Source organism: Chelon labrosus (assembly GCF_963514085.1).
Source record: "Chelon labrosus genome assembly, chromosome: 17".
Classification (NCBI taxonomy): domain Eukaryota; kingdom Metazoa; phylum Chordata; class Actinopteri; order Mugiliformes; family Mugilidae; genus Chelon; species Chelon labrosus.
In genome coordinates, this window is record NC_140350.1 from 2029994 (window position 1) to 2053497 (window position 23504).

The 23504-nt window shown below is 39.8% G+C and overlaps 3 protein-coding genes across 4 annotated transcripts; 2 read left to right on the plus strand and 1 right to left on the minus strand.

Annotated features, from left to right (window-relative positions):
• Window positions 1–3159: 3159 nt before the first annotated feature.
• casr (calcium-sensing receptor) lies at window positions 3160–7705 on the minus strand. Its single transcript, XM_084564566.1, has 6 exons — window positions 7145–7705; window positions 6729–7035; window positions 5664–6503; window positions 5325–5555; window positions 4421–4544; window positions 3160–4327 (listed from the first exon to the last, which is right to left on the minus strand). The coding sequence occupies exons 1-6, from the start codon at window positions 7327–7329 to the stop codon at window positions 3192–3194; spliced, it is 2823 nt and encodes a 940-aa protein (XP_084420692.1). The 5' UTR covers window positions 7330–7705; the 3' UTR covers window positions 3160–3191.
• Window positions 7706–10322: 2617 nt separating this feature from the next.
• LOC311502377 (cationic amino acid transporter 2) lies at window positions 10323–15047 on the plus strand (the record flags this gene model as incomplete). Its single annotated transcript, XM_084564567.1, is given in 13 exon segments — window positions 10323–10365; window positions 10368–10369; window positions 10767–11136; window positions 11293–11448; window positions 12047–12203; window positions 12281–12414; window positions 12537–12759; window positions 12899–13035; window positions 13200–13302; window positions 14112–14245; window positions 14345–14511; window positions 14619–14727; window positions 14837–15047. Coding segments are annotated over 13 exon segments (1878 nt in total). The 3' UTR covers window positions 14980–15047.
• A 508-nt stretch (window positions 15048–15555) lies between these two features.
• kif20a (kinesin family member 20A) lies at window positions 15556–23449 on the plus strand. 2 transcript variants are annotated; one of them, XM_084565134.1, is made up of 19 exons: window positions 15556–16018; window positions 17100–17273; window positions 17478–17588; window positions 17710–17829; window positions 18071–18209; window positions 18395–18570; window positions 19131–19230; window positions 19332–19544; window positions 19705–19816; window positions 19914–19988; window positions 20094–20234; window positions 20380–20548; window positions 20649–20801; window positions 20959–21098; window positions 21413–21515; window positions 21741–21939; window positions 22020–22111; window positions 22206–22343; window positions 22834–23449. In XM_084565134.1, the coding sequence occupies exons 2-19, from the start codon at window positions 17106–17108 to the stop codon at window positions 23206–23208; spliced, it is 2724 nt and encodes a 907-aa protein (XP_084421260.1). In that variant the 5' UTR covers window positions 15556–16018; window positions 17100–17105; the 3' UTR covers window positions 23209–23449. The 2 variants fall into 2 exon arrangements, with proteins under 2 accessions (XP_084421260.1, XP_084421261.1); XM_084565135.1 differs by lacking the exon at window positions 15556–16018 and having other exon boundaries at window positions 16908–17273.
• The last annotated feature ends 55 nt before the right edge of the window (window positions 23450–23504 follow it).

A 23504-nucleotide genomic window follows, 5' to 3' on the forward strand; every position in this document is an offset into this window, starting at 1 on the left:
TAAACCAGTTCTTCTAAGAAAAGAAAAGAGAAACTTAAAACATACATCTCCAGATTTCTTTTGTAAAATATCATTTAATATTAAAGGAGTCTCTTCCTCTTCTAGTTGATGTCTTAACTGTTGCCTCTCATTACCATATCTAGTACATTCTACCATTACATGTTCTATGGTTTCCTGAGTGTTACATACACTACATCTCTAATACACATTTTTGTTTTTTTTTTCATATATTAATTTAGCTTTTGTTTAATGTACAACACTTAAAAGATTTTGAAATGTGGAAGCATGAGTTTTGCATGAATGACCAAAGGACTTGGGGGAATGTGAAATTGAGTTTCCCATGAATATTCGTGTCAAAGTGCCTATATTTCTCCATTTGATTAACTGCAAGACTTTGTTAGAGCCCTCATCCGGTTTTCTGTGAGCTAGCTTCAGGGCTGTGACCATGGCTGTGACAGATGTTCCCAGCATGCAATGCTTCCTGGTAATTTTGTCCAATGTCTGTCTCATCTCACCCTGGAGATCTTGACATAGATAGATAGATAGATAGATAGATAGATAGATCTCAGATATCTGAAGGTGTCCACTCTTTCCACCTCAGAGCCACAATAAGTGGATGGAAGACAATAGACATAGACAATATGCTGGTCTTGCTGTGTATTAAGGTTGTTTTTTCTTCTTGTTAACAGATGTGGTTGTTCTCCAGCTGCTCACTTCAGCCAAGATCCTGTGTATTTGAGCATCCTCTCGTCAAGTAATGAGGTCCTGCACCTTGCCTTATTACTTGTTTTGTATACTATCTTTAAAATTGAAAAACAAATGGTAGAATGAATATAATTTAGTGTTACATGCTGTTGTTTTGCATATCACTTTACTCTTCAGTTAGTCAGTTTATTTTTTAGTATATTCTGAAATGCTGAAATTAACTAAGAAGGTTCCAGGCTTATGGGCCTTTCTGTGTGGAGTTTACATGTTCTCCCTGTGTCTGCGTGGGTTCTTCTCCCAATTTTATTTTATTTAATTTTATTTGTTTATGCATAATGGGTGCAACAACACCAAAACAAATTCCTTGTATGTACAAACATGCTTGGCAATAAAGTCTTTTCTGATTCTGATTCTGATTTTATTTGTACTATCATTCTTTTACTGACTGTGGAGTGACTGTAGAGTGACTTTTCTTGCTTTGATTTCATTTTGTATGACTTTTTCCTTCATTTTTGATGTTAATTGTACTGCCCTTCTCAATCTTCATTTTGTGGACACCCACATTGACATTACCCTGATACCCTGATAAACTTTCATTTTCTTCTTGGTGTTGAGCTGTCCAGACAGCAAAGCAGCTGGAATTCATGATGTTCTCTTTAAGGTACTTCACTCTGGGGATGATGTTTTAATGTTGGCGTACTTGTTGATATTATCTAAACCCGGCTCAAATGAATGACAAATATGGAGACCACACATGAATATTTTAAATTAGGAAATGTATTATTTTAAAAATGAAATACATTGCAGGTGCAGACAGCAAACACATAATGCCTGTAGTGTGAATAAACCGATCAGCCACAAAATTAAAACAACTGACAGTAGAAGTAAATAACATTGACCACCTTGGGATAATGCAGGATTCTGCTGGGAAACCTTTGGACCTGGCATTTGTGCGGATCTTACTTCGACTTGTACCACCCACCTAGACCAGACCAGGCACCCCCACCCCATAACAATGACACTCATTGATGGCAGCAGCCATCCCCAGTAGGATGCAGCCTGACACAGATACACACACAAAAACGCTTTAGGAACAACAACAACAACAACAAACTGAAAACAGCTCAAGGTGTTGACTTGGCCTCCAAATTCACTAGATCCCAAACTGATCAAGTATCTGTGGGATGATCCACAGAGGCCCCTCCCCTCAACCCATAAGACCCAAAGGCGCCCACTAAGAACATTCTGTTTCCAGAGACCACAGGCCACCCTCAGAAGGCCCATGTCCATTCTCTGATGAGTCTCAACTGTTCTGGAGGCACGAGGGAGACCTACACAATACTAGGAAGGTGGTCATAATGTTATACCTGATCGATGTATGATGAGTGAATGTATCCTAGTGTAAGAAAACTAAAATTAAATCAACCAAATCAGGCAACTTAGAGGAAAGAGAGCAGATACCCTGCAATTACAACAACCCAGGTGTCAGCCATTGCTTCTATGATTCCCCAGACACCAAATGATAAGGAGGGAGTTGGTCCTAAGGCCTTGGAGCCTATGGCATGCAGTGCTTCATGCTCCTCTTCAATATTTCATGTTTGATTTTGTTTGTCCTCAAACATGTTCCCACTACCAATGTGCCACGTAGCAAACTTCTTGCGAGTAGTGATTTCCTCTGTGTTGTTCTCCCATGGAAATCGTGCTTCAAGATTTAGCTCATGTATGCGGTATGTACACCAAATATTTGGTTTCTAATGCAATAATATGAATTCTGTTGTTCTTTGCTTACTTCATAGGTCAATAGTTTTCTACTGAGGAATTAGTTACAGCTTAGTCTCTACAGTTTACAATCAGACAGCTACTCCTTCTTCCTCTCTTTACAGCTTGCATATTGTAAAGACATGACTACTTTGTATTGTAAGCCCATTGCAAGAATGCCATTGACATGCGAGATGGGGCTCCAGTGTTTGCAGTTGTCAGGCCCTTGTGATAAGCAAGCTGCTAGTAGAGACATTTCTTTGAAAGACCAACACCAAAATTCCCTGTCGACCCCCATCTGTGTGTTTATTAGGTTTCTCTTATATTCTGATCCTAACAAAAAAAAATAAAAAATCCCAAATGTAATATTAGAAAAAAAGAATATCTGTAAGGGGAGTAAGCTCTGTCTTGAATAACTCTCTTCTAATGGGCAGATAAGTGCATAGCCCTGTCGAGAAAACAAAAAGCAAACCCAAAAACAAACCTAAGGATTCAGTGTAATGTTTTTAATTGTAGAAAATGTTTTACTAATATTAGCAGAGTAAATGTACATCTGGTTTATAATGTAATAAGAAAAGTCACAGGACTCAGGTACAATATATTCTGTCAAAATATGAAGACGAAAAAAGAAAGATAAAAAGGTCTAATCAAATTTAAGTCCAAAATACACCCCTTTAATTCGTGGACTAATTCATTATTGATGAAACTGGAGTTGGAGACACAAACTGTCACATCAGAGAACTCCTCCGTGACTCCTCAAAGCTCAAGGACAGAGTAACTGTTCCATTACCAAAGCTCACCCTTGGCGTATGCTTTCCTGAAGTGGCGTCGCAGTCATTTCCATTGGTCTTGAGGCTGATGGATGAAGATGGAGTTGAGGCAGAAGATCCACCGATGCTGCTGGACTTTTTTCTTGAAGTTTTGCTGTGTTTGAGTGTTGCTTTGGCAGCTACTTTGAAAGCATGGGCTGCGGTGCTGCATCGGACTTCCTCTATGGTGTTCCTGGAGGGTTTGAAGAGGATTATGTAGACCTTGTTGAAGAAGATACAGGCCAGCATCCCAAAGCTTGATGCCAGTATAGCAATGACCTCCACGGCTGAGACAAACTTGCCATAAGTACTAAAGTATGCTGGAATGAAAGAGATCCAAACAATAAAGAATATAAGCATGCTAAAAGTAATGAACTTGGCCTCTGTAAAGTTTTCTGGAAGTTTCCGTGATTTAAATGCAAAGAAGAAGCATATAGCTGCTAAGAGGCATGTGTAGCCTATAAGAAAGCCAAGAGCCATTACAGAGCCTTCATTGCATGTGATGAAAATAATTTCATCAATGTCATGATTCCTGTAGCTAGAAGGAGGGGCGTTGTAAAGCCAGACCACACATATCATGACTTGGACAAATGTGCACAGAAATACCAAGAGAAACTGCAGGTTTAGTCCCCACCACTTACGGTGGAGACTCGTAGGGATTTTGGCCTCAAATACCAAAAGCACTCTATTAGTTTTCACAAGGATGCAGGAAATGCAGAGAACAAAACTGATCCCAAAGGCAGGTTGACGTAAACGGCAAGTCCAGTCCTGCGGCTCTCCGATAAAAATTAGAGAGCTGGAGAAGCAACAGATTAGTGAAAACAGGAGGACGTAGGACAGCTCTCGATTTGTGGCCTTCACTATTGGGGTGTTGCGAAATCTGACAAAGACTCCAATCACAGAGGCAGTCAAGGCAACACCCAGCACTGCACATATGGCCAAAGCTATGCCAAATGGCTCTGTCCAGGAGAGAAACTCGATTTCCTTCAGAAAACAGAACGTATGGTTCCCACTTGACCAGGAGTTATTTGGGCACTTGGTGCAAACACTGGCATCTGTATTGATAAAAAAAGACCATCAATGTTAAAAATGGAACGTTAACAAAGTGTGATTATAGAAGAAACACTGAATGTTTGGAATCGCCATACCTCTGTGATTACTGTACTCTCCATCTGAGCACTCAGTGCATTCAAAGCAGCATGTGGGCATACTGTCTATGATCCCCTTTCTTGTTCCAGGATCACAGTCTTCGCTGCAATTAGAGAATGGAACCTGTAGGGTTTAAAACAGAGAGAAAAGTCAACCAACTGTATGATATATTGAAAGACTGGAAGAGCCAGCAGTTTCTCTGACGCTGGTGGAGAACCAAGTTTGTTGAATATTGGTCAACAGAGACACAACTCTGAATTAAAGTTTAAGGATTCTCTGTGTCTGCTATGTATAAAACCAAATGTTTGCTGACATGACACCTACAGAATGAAAAGCCTATTGTTAACAGCTGATTCTGCTGCCCCCAAATGTTCAAAAACATGATCGACGTCAAAGTAATGCAAAGTCCCATGGTTGACATAATTTTATCTTTAAAACAATATATATAAGAGGCATTTAAGTAATAACATTGTATCCAGTGACAATGTGTAAACAATGTGATGAATATATTTTTTTTATGAAGACTACAACAATATCACAACTTTACTATTTTAGTTAACTGTCACTGTGTGGTTTTTGTAGTTGTCAGCTGTAACAGACAAACATGATTCCAAATTAATGATCTATCTCTACTGGATGTGTGAACTGGAAGACTGTCTGCTAGCAAGTTTTTCCACGGGGGCTTAAAAGCTGATATGTCTGTGTTATGTTCGCTCGTTTCTGTCGCCCTATTTAAGGTTTTCTGAAATGAAGTGCTGAAACAGCTGAATTTCAGTATTCCCTTGTTAGCAAGCTTAAATGATGTCATTCATTGCTGTACTTCCCTCCTTATGTTTCTATTGGGACTATGTACCATGGGTCAAATGAGAAGAGACACTACTATGCATCCACTGATTGACTGACCTCTGAAATGTATCCATTCCAAAGAATTTTTGTCTTGTCAATTAGCAGTTTGGCTCCTCTCTTGGCATGAATATTGTAGTATCCAACCTCCTGGAACACCACGGAGCCATCTTCTGTAGACCTGTGCCAGTTTACAATGGTGTAGTTTGCTGCCAGGTCTGCATTCTCATCAAAGTCCATCTTTTCACCCATACTGTTGGTGTAGTTCAAGTGTCTGAGCTGCTTTAGCACCTACATTATGACAAAGTACCACACAATTAAATGAGTCATACACAGTATATAAGTAAATCAGATATTTAATTGCTTTCCTTGCTTTTATCTAAATGTGCAATATTCTACCTGCCATGCTTCCATTTTCTTTATATCTGCACAGGAGTTGTTAGCAAAAGGTCCATATCCAGGTGTGCATGTGAGAATGTCCTGCAGGGCCTGTGCAATGGAGTAAACTGCAACATAAACATTATAGGAGATGCGAAGGTGTGTGTAGTCCAGGTACGGGGTCTCCACATTTGTTATGTCTTCGTCTCCAGTACACAAGGGTCTGAAACTAGTGCTGCCATTTTCACTGTCTTGGAGCCTTGGGCTGTCCTCCAGATAACAGTTGAATGTTTCTTCCCAAAACTCTCGGACAAATTCATTATGGCTGTCTTTTTTTGGTTGGACGTGTTGTAAGAATTCTCTAAAGCGTGGTATGTACCCTGCCTTCAGGGCAAAGCCAATAGTACCTACCACAACATCAAGATATTCAGGTTTAGCAATAAGGGAGGAGCTTGCCCAAGCTTCACTGGCTAACCAGATGCGGTCTGTGATGTTTCTCCTGACCATCTCTTTGATTAGAGGCTCAACGTCTGGGGCACTGGCAAACACAACAATTACTTTAGCGGTGGAGTTTTCAATCCTGTCAACCAAAGCTTTAATTTCATGATCCTCAAAGTACTGAGAAATAAGTTCATTTAGATGAATGCAGATGTCTCGCTCTTCCATCTCCTTCTCAAACTTTTCAATCCCTGGGCGTCCATAGTCGTCATCTGAGGCAACGGCAATGACCCAGTTCCACTGGAAGTACTCAATGATGTCTGCCATTGCTGTGGCCTGGTACTCATCTGTAGGAATGGTTCTCATGAAGGACTTATACTGATTCTTGTTGCTCAGTAGGCGACTAGAAGAGGCATAGCTGATCTGAAACACACAAGATTTAGGCAATCTCTCAGGTTTACATCATGTCCTCCTCATTTCCGATTCTTAAAACCAGTGATCTTCAGTCACTACAATGTTATGTGATTCTATTCATCAAACAGCATTCAGGTTTTATGTTCCTGATTTTTGACATTATTTGTTTTAAATAAAAGGTTGCAGTGTTTTATTTACTCTGATGTGATGTGTGTAGCCACTTCATTTACTCACCTGAGGAATATAAAAAAGACCCAGTAGGTTTGCGACTGCTGTAGAGACTGCAGATCCAGCGGCTCCTACTACTGCAATGGTTGCTGGGATGTGATCAGTGCAGTTGCAAAATTCATCTAAATTCAGTGAGTCAATCTTATTTTGGGCCACAAAACTGAGGGTAGCTTCTAAGGCTTTTGACACTGTGTTGCATGTGTCAAAGATCCTGTATCCCAGTGTGATGTTGGGCAGCAGTGTGCTGCTGTTATTAATCTCATCAATCGCAAAAATCATAGCCTGGAGCCAACGGAAACCACGGAAATTGAACCTGTAAAAGCAAACGAGGGAACGAGGCACAGATTCAGATGACTGAGATTTTGTTGTTTTAAAAACACTTCATGTCAACGAATACACCAGCCATAAATTTTTACTTTTACCTGACGCACTGCGTGGATTCTGGCCGAGCTGCGAGGTCTTGATCTTTGGATGCAATACCAAAGTGTATGGGAAAAAGCCCTCCAAGTAAAATATCACCGGTCATTTGTGCTCTCTGACGGGGCCCATAAGTTGAAATCACATAACTGGACCCCAAAAGTATCACAAAATACAGAGGCAGTCTCATGTTTCTTTTCTTTCTGATGGGTACGATTGTGTCTGTGATTTCCCAGGGTGAAGAAATGTTCAGTATTTTCTTCTCCCATTAATCTGCCTACAGCGCTTTTTTGTGTTTTTCATGTTGGCACTGATGAGAATTCCTGCCTGTTGGAAGAATGGAGAAAACGTTATCCCTTTCTTAGATTAGGGAAATAGACCATGATTGCAAGGAATTGGGTGCTAGGCATTATCTAATAATCCCTGAGCTCACTTTCCATTTAAACTGTGAGAGAAATGGTGAAACAAACATGGCCTCAGGCCCTATTTCCTGCTTCAGCAAGACTACTCACCTACATAGGTTTTCCAGGACATTGGATTTAACTTCTTTACTAAGAAGATCTGACTAATATTGTGCTGCTTAAATGTCTATCTGAACTGAAATAGACACATGATTTACATGAGCCGAGAGCTAAGTTACACTCTAATGACTCTCCTTCCTGCAAGCACTTGGTCTCATGCTGTGGCCAGTCAACCCAGTCACCATGGAGAAAAGTCATAGCAGTCCCACAGCCTCTGACTAATACTGCTGGAAAAATGCTGGAGCAGAGCTGTGATAATGGAGTTACTAACACCTCTAAGAGCACTGTTTGCCTCATTATAGAGAAGCAGATGGGCTTTTCACTTCATTAAACTAAAATGTCTTAAACGTGCCATATCTTTCACTATCCACAGACACTATTCTTCTCATATTACTTGCAAATGTAAAATAAAAACAATAAAAAAGACAGTTAATTGGCAAAATTATTTTTTGGTGAAAAGTGATAAATAAATTCGATTAAATTACATTAGTGGCTTCTAGTGACAAATCAATCAGTCATAAATAATGGACATAGAGAAATTAATGGCTGGGTTATATAAAATGATTAAATACATGGAATGATTACTTACTTTACCAAAGTAAAAACTATTGAAACTACAAACAAATGGAAACAAATGGAAAATGACAAAATAAAACTTACCACCTGTACTTCTTAGCGTTACTTAAATATGTTTGTTTGTCTGCAGCTTTGTCTGTCTTTTTCCAAAATATCCTGGGTGCTGAATGAATTCACTGGACAATACTGCCAGCTTCTGAACCTCTTTCTGCAAATGAATCATTAACAGAGAGAGGGATTGTCCATTTCCTTCAGCTAATGAAGTCTACTCACAGTTCACTCCCCCTGAACTAAAGTAATCCCAACGTAAAGTGACAGAGGAAGAATTGGGAAGGTTAGCTTGATTAGTGATTATATACAGTTACAGGTGTATATAGGGTACTATTTTCAAGTGAGGCGTTCATTAATGTGTAGTAGTCAGTTGTTATGGAAAAACAAATTCCAAACACATCTGAAATTGAATTTTAGTGCTCTACAGTGCACGAAAAAACATGAAAAAGCACGATTTGAAGCCACAAATGTGAACAAAATCATTGATAACTGCCTCTGCATTTGTGCAACGTCCAGTGATCAGATTTCCTGGTCGCTTTAAATTTGCACTTTATTATACATTGCATTATACCAGGAACCTAGAAGCAATGGATTGCATGGTTAAGTTCCTAAAACAATTAGCTGGATCCTCATGCTCTAATGAACGCGTCTTCCATTTGTTGCTGAGCAGATGTCTCCAGTGAAAACTATTTCAGTTTACAGCATGTTGACTTATCCGTGTCACAAACCTTCTTTTATCCAAGAGACGTCATACACAAAGAAGATAATTTAAGTTAAAGTTAACTGCATTTACTTTACAATTTCCTTCAGTGATAATCTTTATAGCTGCTGGAATATTGTCCCATTCCTCAAAAGATAAATATAAAGCCACTACCAAAGGTGCGTTAGTATTAACACTACTCTCATGCGGAGAAAGAATGATGAGAGATGTGTTTTTCTTTTTGCCACTTTCAACGTAAAGTAACATGATAGAACACGGTAGAGGGCAAATCATCAAAATAATGAAGCACATTTTATGTAAGCCTGCACAAATTCAGATGCCATTTAGTGAGAGCAGATCAGTTTAAATGAAACGGCAATGAATTGGTGTTCATGCAGCATTCATTTAATGTTGTCAGCTTTCTATCAAAAATATCACAAAAGCATACCCCACTGTTTTCCTTATCTTTAAAATATAGGAGTCTCACATAGGAATAGGGTAACTGAATATATTTGGAGTAAATGATATAAACACTTCAGTCATGATAAAGTCAAACTGAACATTTAACTGCTTTATACGGCATATCTTATTGCTTGAGATGTCTGTATTCTGTTCCTGTCTCTTTCAGAAATGGCACATAAGTCTGAAATGTAACATAAGGTGTCAAAAATGCTGGTCTGTGAAGAGTTTGTGTTGAATGGATTTATCCTCACACAAACTGTGGACTTGGACAGATCTAAGCATAGCCACATACACTGCAGTATTCAGCCGAAAAGGTAAGGATGTTTTTCTTAAGATAATGGGGAATTTATATTCAAATGGATGGGAACTAAGTGTTTTGCAGAAAAGCTTTATAATGTGCTGAACAAATGTATAATAAGCTACTAACTAAACTAAACATATTAACGCAAAATATGTAGCACATTTGTTGTTGTACATGAAGTATTATAGCATTGAGCTATATTTTAAAAGAAACTGAAAACACGAGTCCAGAGAGTGTGTCAACCCTTTGTTGGCCATGAATGCACTGCTAGATAAGAATACAGTATGGACCATATATTTAGTAAACCAGCTATATAATCAGCAGCTAGGACACATTGCCACCAAGTCTGCATGGACAACAAAGAAGCAACCGTTTTCCCCCAACATGCATGATCAGAACACTGCATAGAAAATATTGCATTCCTCATCAGGAACAACTCTCCTCCAACTGGCTCACAATAGCAGATGATGTTCAGGTAATGGAGCAACATAGCCAGGGAACTGTTTTCCTCTCACGGACTGGTAATTAACTAGGCATTCACAGCTTACATAATCATATACATACATCTTATTATGGATCCAGTTAACTACTGCCAGCATTATTGTTGTGACATTTCGTAGTTATTGGTTAGGTGGCTTGGACTTTCTTGAGTGAGTTGTGTTTTACAAAGACACCAGGTCTCACATGAAAACTAAACTAATAAAGCTCTCTCGCCTCCGTTAGGATCACAGACGCGGGTCCTGAACAGGTCTTCAACACTGCCTCATATGTACTATGGCATCAATTTTGATTATAGTTGTTAATTTAACTATTAAAAAAATCTGCTATCTATGATACTGAACTTTTAAATTAGCTTATTTGACTGTCACTTTTTGTTATTTTTGACATTTACACAATGACTCAGACTACAGGCTGTTCCTGAGTGTCTTAACAATATATTTTGAGTCCGTACTTATATTTGTATTGCTTTGACTTGAATAATCCTCGTGATTAATTCAAAATATCTCAACTAATAGATGCCTGGTACAAAGATACTGCTGTTCCTGCAGAGCCTGTCCCGGAGGAAACCTCTGGAGCCTGATGGTGAAGTGTCCAACTTTCGGAGGTGCCTTACCACTCTAGACCTGGTGGCTCTTGGGGTTGGCAGCACGCTTGGGGCCGGTGTGTATGTGCTGGCAGGGGAAGTGGCCAGAGTCGTGGCTGGGCCAAGTATCATAATCTCTTTCCTGATAGCAGCCGTGGCCTCCGTATTCGCAGGACTGTGTTATGCTGAATTTGGAGCTCGTGTTCCCAAAACTGGCTCTGCCTATCTCTACAGCTATGTGACTGTGGGCGAGATATGGGCTTTTATCACTGGCTGGAACTTGTTGCTGTCTTACATCATAGGTAACGACAATGTCTTTCTGCATGCATGCAATGTGTGTGATGGATGCTGTCATCTTTGAAAGGTTTTGCCTTGTTATCTTTGTCTTCACTGCTTTGACTATGTTATTTTTTTGTCTCTTAGAGTTTGCCCCTGTTGTATCTATTTCTGTTTTTCAGGGACTTCAAGTGTAGCCAGAGCATGGAGTGGGACTTTCGATGATCTCATTGGAAATGTCATTGCCAACTCTCTGGGCAAACAGGCTGCGATGGATTTACCTGGATTAGCTCCCTACCCAGACTTCTTTGCAGCTGGTCTTATAATGCTCTTGGCAGGCAAGTTTCATAATCAGAATTGATTTGATGGTTAAGAGTGTTAGCCATAACCACAAGAGTGTTAACAAACATCAAGTAGGTATTAGTATTAAGGGGTTACTAATAAAGCCTACTGTCTTCTCTGCAATCTTAAGTGTGTTCATTTAGAGGTAGTTCTGTCTATACCAGAACACCTGCCCTCCAACCCTTTTGTCGATACGTAGTTGTCATCTTGGATGATTCTGATGGCCGCAGAGTCATCTGTGATGTTCAGGGGTTTAATAGTAAGGAGATGCACTGATGCAGGGAGCACATCCCAGGGGAGCACCGGTGCTGACGGTGAGATTCTTGGGGCCAGTATGATGGTAGAAGGTTTGCAGGAGGCAATTCACACAGCTCTCTGTATTTACATAACATTGTTACATCTGTACATCAACCTTTGTCGATATTGAAGCAAATTCCACCAGCCTATGGCTTTTTGCAAAATGTTTGTACTGCTGACATTTATGGGTACATAACTAACCACAAGAGATTGATTGTATATGTATATGATCACAATTCAGAATACATCTTTGACTAAAGTGTGTAACTTTACATTTTGTATGTGTTTTCTTTCTAGGGATCCTTGCATTTGGTGTTAAAGAGTCAGCCATTGTAAACAAGGTTTTTACAGCAGTTAACATCCTAGTGTTGGTGTTTGTCATCCTGGCTGGCTTTATAAAGGGGGACATCAACAACTGGTACATCAATGAAGATACTCTCCTAAATGGATATGAGTATGGACTATTTTTTGCATTTTTACATTTCAAGCTGCTTGCATGACCATATAACAACATGTGTGTGTTCTTCACAGAAACTACACATTCTTGAATGAAACCAGCAGACATGGCAGTGGGGATTTTTTCCCTTTTGGCTTTCAGGGAACATTAGCGGGAGCAGCCACTTGCTTTTATGCATTTGTTGGATTTGACTGCATTGCCACAACAGGTACAATGTATCCGCTCATTGCATAACTCTTGAGATGTAAAGCCAGTAAAAACAATGGTCAATTGCAGAAGGAGAATGAAAAGAAATGCAGCATTAGAACAACAAGTTTTGTTCTTCTTTAGGAGAGGAAGTTCAAAACCCTCAGAAGTCGATCCCACTTGGGATTGTGGTGTCCCTCCTCATCTGCTTCCTGGCTTATTTTGGTGTGTCTGCTGCCCTGACTCTTATGATGCCATACTATATACTTAGCGTTCACAGCCCACTGCCTGCAGCCTTTACATACATCGGCTGGGACCCTGCAAAGTATGCAGTGGCTGTGGGATCTCTCTGTGCACTGTCAACAAGGTATGAAACACAGCAAGCCAAATCCAACACTCTCTACTAACTAAAACTAAATTAGCAATCATTGCAGTTCAATATATCTTTGAATAGTATTCACTTCATTTAAATGATTGTTGATGAGTTATTTGATTTTCTCCTGCAGCCTTCTAGGATCAATGTTCCCGATGCCCCGTGTTCTCTTTGCCATGGCCAGGGATGGGCTGCTCTTTAGACCTCTCAGTAAAATGAGTGACGGACAAAGTCCTGTCATAGCTACATTGGCATCTGGGGTTGTAGCAGGTAAAATTAGAATCAATATTAGAATCTTATTGCCACGTATGTTTGCACATATGAGGATTTTTTTTGTGGTAGTTAGTCAAATGAGAATAAACATAAGTCTGGAGAATCGTACAATAAAGATATTACAGAAAGGATGTATGTTTGTGTGAATTATGACTTTGCAGCTATCATGGCCTTGTTGTTTGACCTGAAGGCACTGGTTGACATGATGTCAATTGGAACCCTCTTTGCCTACACACTTGTCGCCATATGTGTTCTCATATTAAGGTAAGAATTGTTGTCATTATCACATGGTATTCTTACTCTAATCTTGGTGAAATAATGAAATAACTCCTCTTGATGCTGAACTATTTGGTTGATAAATACTTCCACAGCAGATGCACATACACTGTAGTCTAACAAACAGTGGTCAGTCATCCAGGTCACCAGGGAGAGGTCCTTTGTTTCCTTACATAGGTCAATATCCCTGATAGCAGTCGTTGTTAACCTAGGCCACGACCAATCTGGTATAGAAGTCATGTTTGTGGTTAGCATTTCTAATTTGACATAAAAATAAGTTTCTACATCAGATGCCCTTCCTGACACAACCTTCTCCATTTATCTGGCTTGGGACAGGCACAAGAAGTACACTGGCTTTGTAAACTGGCTGTGACTGGCTAGATTTTAGTGCTTGATACCAACCTCCTTAATTTCTTTTCAGCATGTCCTTTATCTTTCCCTTCCTCATTCACACCTTCACTAGAATCAAACACTGAATTTTTTAAAAGCTTGCAAGTACAGTATAGTTTCCAAATGAAGAATCCATGTTTTCTCCACTTGAATCAGTTGCTGAAAATAACAAATGATAATGAAATCAGAAGGCATTGACATGAAGTGCATTGAAAACATTAATATTAAACTGTATTAAAGACAAAAAATGAACATGAACCGGGAAAAACAACAAAGCAGAATGTAACATAAAGGTTATAAACATATACCTACGGTAAAAGCCCTGTTTAGCTCTCATCTATGGCAGTTTTTAGAAATAAATGTTGTGTGAATGTGGCACATTCATTTGTATTTGATTATTTTTGCAGGTACCAAGTTGATGGCAATCAGGACCCAAGTTTAAGCAAAGCCGAATCTTTTACACTTAGTGGATTATTATGTCCTCCTTCACAAGCCACCACGCGGACATCAAAAAATGTGTCTGTTTTAACTGTTTCTATTAGTAAGTGATTTTCTAAATATCCTCCTTAAATATCATACTGTAAAAACATGATTTTCATTGTTAATGATTATTGGAATTGACATTATGGATGTTCCCCAGTCTTTTTAGCTATCATCCTGAGCCTCTTCCTATCTGGGGCTGTAGACTCCCTGCAGGCTCTTCAGTGGTGGAGTTTACTTTGTGTATGTGTGATTGTACTGATGCTAGTCCTCATTGTCCTGATCATCTGGAGACAACCACAAAGTACAAGCAAAGCTGCTTTCATGGTATGCCATGTTAAGTGCTAATTAACTGGGAGCACATTTAACAACACAGTATTATTTTCAATTGCTCTTTAAGTCTTTAATGAAAGTCTACTCTTTCATATCTACAGGTTCCTTTTGTGCCATTTCTTCCGTCTTTTAGCACCTTTGTCAATGTCTATCTTATGGTTCAACTTGGATCAGACACCTGGATCCGCTATGCAGTATGGATGGCAGTAGGTATGTGAAGAATATCCACATAAAATACAGATTTCTATTTAAATTAAATGTGCAAAATATGTAACAGTGTGATTATGACCATAATTGTTGTCTTTTTATTTTTAAACAGGTTTAATTATCTACTTCTCTTATGGTGTTCAGCACAGTGTGCAGAAAATGAGACTTAAAACTTCACACAATCAAGTTGAAATTCACAGCATCATCACCACTCTGGAGCAAAACGCTGAAACTGGACAAGATCTGAATGAATAAAGCATATCACATTATTGATTAAATAATGTAAACTTTCAAAACTGAATGCTTAAACATAAATAAACTTGTCATACTGGGCATAAATGTCATAGTAATATGTATGTTATTTTACTGCTTTTGACATCTAAATTAACCTCTGTTATCATTCCTCCATGAAGCTTCATGTGTAAGATTTTGCAAGGAGTATTTTCTAATATTATTAGTTCCATCCAAAAGAGCGCTTTGGAGGTAAATGCTGTAAGAAAATTAGGATCTTGTACTTAATTGTTTGGCCACCAGTTGTGTTTACATTTGATGTGTTTCCTTTTATGGTGTTTAGCTGTTTCATATTTTCATATATATATGTGTGTGTATATGAAATATGTAGTATTTTTTGTTTCCTTATACACCCATCCACTTTGGCCCTCTGTGTTATTAAACAGTGTTTAATAATGATAATACTTGCAAAGTGCAACTTTTTTATTTTGAAATAAACATGGTGTTTGTAACTGAGTCCTCTGTGTTTTCCATAGTTGATCATACCATGGTTTTTCTTTCTTTCTTTCTTTCTTTCTTTCATTTCGTTTGTTTACATAACTTGTGTGAATCTTTCAAACACATGCCAACCGCACATCCAAGGCAAAGTATACAGTATGTTGAGGAAATAAAAAAAAATGTTTACAACACGTGATAGGAACTCGTGAAAGGCCACTCTGTTTAAGTAGGCGGGATTTACATGGCACACCATGTGAAACAGTGCTAGCCAATCAGCGGATGCTAGTTGTGCGTTTCAGCCAATCAGAGACTCGCTCAACAGCGGAAGCGCATTGTTCAAAAATCAAATGTGGTCTGTTTGGTCGTCTTACCTGGTAGTCAGAGAGCGAGGAGAGCAACGAAACGAGACGCAGAAAGAGTCGTTATCAGGCAAATCAGCTTTTAATCCAGTAACTCCTGCTTAGATAAGTCAAATATTGAGGTTGCTGCGATCCACAGAGAACATTTTAGACTACTAACTTACTGGAAAGCAGGCGTTCGTCGCACTTTGCACCTTTTCTAAAAGGTAGGTCTTCCGATGTTATAACAAGGTATAATGTTTTGTCACGGCTTAACTGCAGTCATAAATGCTAGAATTAAAAACACATTAGCCAACAGCGTTAGCATTGTTGCAATTAGGCGGTGACAGGCTCTACACGATTTTCAAGCATTTCAAACTTGAACACGGCTTTTTGTTAAATGGTTAAATGGTTAAAAGCCCTCGCATTGAATAGTTTTCATGAAGTACATGGTAGCTAATGTAAACTGGAATGAAACATCTTCGTAAAGTTCACTTCAGCTGTTAAGCCCAGTGTAATATCTGCCAGCATTGTCTGACTATTCTCTCCCTCTTCCAGGAGGGATCCTCCTTGTTACCTGGAAAACTTGCTGTGTGCTTCAGATATTTCGAGATTAATTCTGTTTAACATAAATTTAGTGCCCTAGTTTTCAAAAACAATGAGAAATGGCAATACACATTAAACAATTTAGCTAACTGTGTAGCCTAATACTTACAAATTATACAAATGACATAGACTTTACTTTATTCATCCACAAGGGAAATTGCTTGAGATTTATTGAGATTGTTTATGTGCTTTCAATTACACAGTGCAAGATAACTGTGATCTAATATATTCAAACTAAAAGAACATCAGGCCCAATACTTCTGCACAAATACTACACTTGTGGGGCTGGGCAATCATTTTCCTGTTTGACTGCTCAAGGAGGGATTATTTGGTCATACAGGGCAGACTAGTCTTCATTGGTTCTGTGTTTTCTCAGCTTGTCTCACTACACACCCTTATTTTACCTACCACTCTTAACTCCGCCTGAAGATGGCATACTTACTGCATAGAAAGATTCACTATTTGACAGTATTCTTCAGTTAACAGCAACCTCATTATTAAATACATTCATATTTGTGTGTGAGACAAGTTTAGAAGGGCTTTACTGAGATAATAAGGTATTTGTCAATGTCTTCATGTTGTTTCCTGCTACTTCCCCATCCTGAGCTTATTTGCAAAGTAATATTACATGGTTTTGCCATGCTGGCTTTACAATATGTTGCAATTACCTTCTTCTCAAATATTTGTTTTCTTTTGTAATAGGTAAGCATGGCGCTATCTTTGTCTTCTCCGTCTGGATTCCCCTTTGATGTGGAGGAAGAAGTGGGTGTGTTTGAGTCTACTGCATCAGAGCACGGAGGCCTGGCCAGGCCACGTTTACCTGAGATCTCTGTCATTTCGCCTGGTCTGGACACCCGGACATCTGTTACAGAACCGGTGAGAGTCAGCAGGAGTGTGCAGTGTTTTGTATTGCAGTGTGGAGTTTTGTAAACCGTGTGGTTTCTAAGGTGTAATAAAACATGTTGAATGCAAACCTATATTTTTACACAGTGACTTGTTGTCATCTTTCTTCCATTAATTGGCTCATTGATGGTTCTAGATTTACAATCTTTCATGTTTATTTGCAATTTGTGCACTTAGAAACCAGCAGTCAAATCTGCAAGCAGTGATGAAGGGACCACAGAGAGGGTGAAGGTTTATCTGCGCATTCGGCCACTTACTGACTTGGAGAAAGACAGAGGAGAAGAGCAGGTAAAATAAGCATCACAAACAAGTCTTTCCTGTGGCTGTTTTTTTTCTCCGTTTGTTAATATGTAGATTTATTACTTTCAGTACACCTGTGCTCTGTGCTTAAGGTTCACTTCTGTTTTAGGGCTGTGTGACTATCCAAGATGAAGAGACCCTGCTGCTCCAAGCTCCAAAGGACTCTCAGAACATGAGGACAGCAGAGAGGGGCATTACGCAGAGCATTCACAAATTCAGTTTCTCACAGGTAGGATAGTCATTTTGTTTACCTCATTTGCTTGTACGTAGAAATAGTTGCCAACTTGCAAACCAGGTTGGTTTGGTAGAGGTAAATAAACAAGTAGTTTCTCACAAGCACTGGCAATATTGCTGGTAAATATGGGCTAAAGGGAAATTAGTGCCATTAATAATAAATTCCAAGATTGCCAGATCCAAAGGGGTCCTTAATAATATTTCTAATTTTTACCCATCATTACTCTCTTTCATAGATTTTTGGTCCAGAGACAACACAACAACAGTTTTATGAGAACACAATGAAGAACATGGTAAAAGATGTGCTTCAAGGAAATAACCGACTCCTCTACACCTACGGTGTCACCAATTCTGGAAAGACTTACACCATTCAGGGTGAGATTTTCCTCTTATTAATAGTACTGGGACACATGAGCTCAGATTTCACTGTGACATTTATGTGCAGCTTTGCAAAGTGGGTGTGCTGTAGATGCTGACCTTTTAATTAATGTTTATTTCGTTTATTTTATGTAGTCATGTTTAAAACATAAATCTTACTTATCCAATTATTTGAACTGCAGGCTGCGGGCGAGAGGCTGGCCTCTTGCCCCGGGCTTTAGGGTCTCTGTTCAGGAAGCTGCAGGGTCGTCTCTATGGTGCAATGGACCTGAAGCCTGTCTTGTATCGGGATGTGAGGAAGCTTGAACCCGGTGAAGTCAGGGTGGAAGAAATCCGCAGAAACTCTCTGCTAAAAGAGGTAAAAATATGTGATGGTCTGAAATGAAAAATGCATTTTCCTTGTTACCACAATGTGTCCTAGACATGGTGTAATGTCTAGGACATTAGTAATGTTAAATGTACAGTATATGGATATACTTAAGTATATTTCAATCCTATATTCCTGGTCCTTTGAGTGCCATTCTTCAAAACTTATCCTGAACTCAAACATAGACAAGAATTCATTCTTCTTCAGTGTAAGCCAAACAGTAACTCAGGGTGCCATATAATGCACCTGACAGTGTTAGACAATACTTTAGTAATTTTGCATACGTCCCCAGAATATTTCAAGTTATATTGCACAGATCCATTGTTCTATGATGTCTATATACTCGTAGTTTTAGCCCTATTCCAAATGAGGTGATAAATATTGATTGATCCCAACTAGATACTGTATCCGCTTCTTGGATGACAATGCTTCCTGCTTTTCAGTTTCTTACACACATTTTCATAGTTGGCTTAATTTATGTGAATTAATGTTTTATAACAATGCACCAAATGACAGCGTGACAGCTGATGAACTCCTCTTGTATGTTGCAGGATGAAAATCAGTCTTCACGTCGAGGTGGTACCACTACAGTCTGGGACAGTGGAGTTGGAGGACTCTCTTCTACAAGTAACATTGCCACCCAGCTTGAAGGTGATGGGGACAGCAGTATATTGAGTTTAGGGGCAAGCCTTTATTATATGCATTAAAGGAAAAACGCATCTTACACTGATTTTTATTTCATCTCTCTGCAGACACTGAGAGTGTTTGTCTGGAGCCTGACAGCCTTTCACACAGTGGAGGGGACGACCTAGAGGAAGGGGTGCAGTTTTCCATCTGGGTGTCCTTCTACGAGATCTACAATGAGTTCCTGTATGACTTACTGGACACTTCACCCTCCCAGCAGCCCCGAAAAAGAGTGACACTGCGGCTTAGCGATGACAAGCAGGGCAACGCCTATGTGAAAGGTAATAATGACTCTTTCACAGGAATGATGTCTATACTACATTTGATGGCTTGGCTGACAGACAACGTCACTGTAGAATGGCTCATAAGCCTTTTGTTGTTGTTGCTGCTACTCATACTGCAGTAACCTAATTTTGTAGCTAATTTTTCTTGCTGTATCAGACCTCACCTGGATCCAGGTCCACACCGCTGAAGAAGCCTGGAGGATTCTGAGAGCTGGACATCGCAACCAGAGCTTCGCCAGCACTCATCTCAACCAAAACTCAAGCCGCAGGTAGGAGCATATCAAACCTTTGCCTCTCTACATTTTTATTTAGCTTGACTGATTTGTTTGACTTACTGCATCTCTGATTTTAAAATTCTCACCTTAGCCACAGCATCTTCTCTATCCGTGTTGTGCACATCCACCCAGAGGCACATTTAGGACAGGCCATGCACGTCAGTGAGTAAGTTCAATTAATGTTACCTTGTCTAAGTATCAATTCTGTTTAGTTTTCCGTTGACTTGTGTTCGTATAAATGATAACATGGCTTCTATTGTCTCCTTTGTAGACTGACTGTGTGTGATTTGGCTGGGTCTGAACGCTGTAAAGATCAGCGCAATGGTGAAAGGATGAAGGAGGCCAATAACATCAACACCTCCCTCTTAACACTGGGACGTTGTATCACTGCCTTGAGGCACAACCAGAACAAGTATGTTTTAAAAGTTTTAATTCTTCTTGTGCAATAATTACAATATTGTTCCATATCAAAACCAAGTTTACTGGCGCAGAATGTCATTAAGATGTAAGTTGTTTGCTTAAAATATATTTAAGCAACTTCTCTAATAAACCCACAGGTCACGACCCCCTCAGGTGGTGCCCTTTAGGAACAGCAAACTGACCCGAGTCCTGCAGGGTTTTTTCTGTGGGTTAGGAACATCCAGCATGGTGGTCAACATCAATCCATGTGCATCCATCTACGATGAGACCCTCCAGGCCCTCAAATTCTCTGCTATTGCTACCCAAGTAAGAAACGCTGTACATCAAACTAATCTTTTTAGAGTGACTGGTTTAATGTTGCATCCAGGGATAAGAGAGAATTAAAATGTGCTATCTCTCATTTCAGCTTGTCCATGGCCCATCCACAAAGACCAGAGTGGCCTACATCCTGTCTCTACTTCGTGAGCCAGCAGCTTACGGTGTTGAAAGCACAGTGATGGAAGAGGAAGAGGACGAAAGCGATGTTGAAGATGGAGATATCACCACGCTGAATACGGAGGTAACATCCTATGCCTCCCGTATTAGTGCTAAATATTTTATATTCTTATCAGTCTTCATAACCTTTTTTGTGTGGAAAGCACTGTTTAGAACAATTTAAAGTAAGCCAGAAACCAGCAAATGTCCGTTGTACTAACAGTAGACTGTACTTTACTAAGGCTTTGCTGCAGGCCATAGATGTCCTGAAGAAAGAGGTGCAGCGCCAGCAAGAGGAGAAAGAGGCTCTTGAGGCCAATGTGAGACAGGAAGTCGTTTCTGAGATGATGGAGGTTATCTCGAACATGCAACAAGATTTCAGGTGTGTGTGCTCTGAAAGGAAAAATTTGGGTTTAAAAGTTGCCTTTTAAAACTACACGCCAGTATGCGCAAATAATAAAAGCAAGTTTAGCAGCGTTTTATATCCAAAACCTGGCAAATCCTTGTAATTGACCTTGATAGCAGTGGTTTAGTAATAGTAATTTGAGAGGAACATAGTATTATTTGTTTTTGCATTCATTTTTAAAAGAAAGCAGGAAGATTTTCTTTTAACATTAAATTTTATCATGAAATAACAAAATGCTGGACTTTGCGATTACTACTGATGCTAAACTGTGACGTCTTGTTACTCCATAGAGAGTCCTTGGAGGCTGAGCGGGCTATAATGGAAGAAAGATGCGATGACAAGATAGCCAACCTGCAGAAACATCTGAGGACATACTACAAGGAGGAACTGGAGGTCAGACTCGATGATGAGCAAAGTCTGCAGTGCTTTAAAGCATTGTCTATTCCAGTGCTGTGGTTTCACTACAAACATTATCTGGAGAATCAACAATTTGGCTGAATAAGATCCATCCCCAAAAGCAGCGACCATGCACAACGTAGTTTTATTTTTAATGTTGATGCTGTATCTGCTCAGACATATTTGAATTTGAGTTGCATGAATTTTCATCCTTTGTCATAGGAGCGTGATCAGGAGATTGAAGCTTTGTCCGCTGCCCTTGAAGAAAAAAAGAAGAAAGGTGAAGTGGACCCTGTGCCAGCACCAGTGGGAGACTCTGAGGGCCCTCGACGTTCTCAGCGCCTCAATAGTCAGACAGAAATCAACAGGCTGCGTGCTGAGCTCGACCAGTGCCGTGCTGAACTGTTTACCAAGTCCCAAGGTGGTTTGATTGCGCTGATTGTGTTAAAGTGATGCCGTTGTTAACGGTAGCTAACTGTCTGGTTCTGCTTGCCTGTGCAGAGCTGACAAAGCTGAAGATGCAGCTAGAAGTTCCAGGTTCAACTGGCCACCTCACACGTGTTGTTGACCGCAAGCTGGACGAAGGTCAAAGGGTGAGTTACCGCTACACTAGAAAAAGGCACTTTCATTTTCACTGCACGTGAGACTCACTCTCAGAAATGCTGAAATTCTGTCTTTTTCCAACAGAACCTGCGTCAACTGCGCCTGGATTTGCAGAGGCTGGGGACGGAGCTTCAGTCTAGTGAAAGAGCCTGCTGCCACAACACCGGAGGGCAAAAGCTGCGCCACAAACTAACATATGCAGATGAAACATTGGCCAAACAGGTACAACCACCGCAAACTAGTAGAGAATGTATATTTGTAAACTGAGACGAAATTTCTCCATGTTCTGAAATGAGAAACATTCAGCATATTCAAAAAAAAACTCGATATAAACAGTTTTACTCTGCTGAAGATGTAAAATATATTAAATCAAGAAAATACATGTAAGATTTAATTTACAGTTGGCAGTAAATATCTTTTCATACTGATGCTAAATATGCTAACTTTAGAGAAGCACTATTGATTAGTTTTCTTAAATAAATGTCTATGTGGAATTCTCATGTTAAAATATTTTTTCTCTCCCATAACTCATTAAAATCCTTGATGCACAGACAGCTTCAAAACTAAATTTAGACTTCTAACATCTGCACCAGGTGGTTGCTGTGCTAGAGCATGTGGCTTTTTGCCTCACATTCTCTCCCTTCACTTGACCTCCCACCTTATCCTTCACTTCTGCGGTCTTATCTAACCCTGTCGACTGACTTCTTCTTAGGACCACATCCTGTTGGAGCTCCAGAATAACATGATGCTGGTAAAAGCGGACTTAAAGCAGAAAGCAGAGACCCTGGCCCAGAGTCAGGTCGTCCGTCCTCCGGTGGCCCCCTCAGGTTTCGCTTCTTCCACCACACCAGGTTCCTGCAAGAAGAGGGGCTGTGGGGCCAACACGCTGTGTGACTCTGAAAACCAGCCTCCGCAAAAACAGAAGTTTTTCCAGTCTCTGTTCCCGACGCGTACCCCTACACGTAAAAACATGGCTGCTGCTGCTGCTGCAGAAGCAAATAATACTCCTTACTTGCGGATTTTGCGGTCACACCAGCAGTCTCCTCCTCCCAGCCTTCTAACCACCCCTCGTAGGGGGAAGTACTGAGGTATTCCGAGTTTGCGATATTATGCAAAACAGTTACAATCGCTGATCACTTTATTTTTATGTATGCACTTTTTTGCAGTGCAGTTAAGTCATGGTCATGCCAAAAATAGTTATCCAAAAACTTAAAAACCTATTCAGTGGCTGAATGACTACAAGGTAATAGTGCGTGTGTGTGTGTGTTTTCTTTGTGTAATCAGCCTATGCAACTTCTCAACACTGCTTTTTTTTTTTATTACTTTTTTCACAATAAAATTTGTTTATACTCAGACTACTACAGTCACTTTTTAAACTGCACT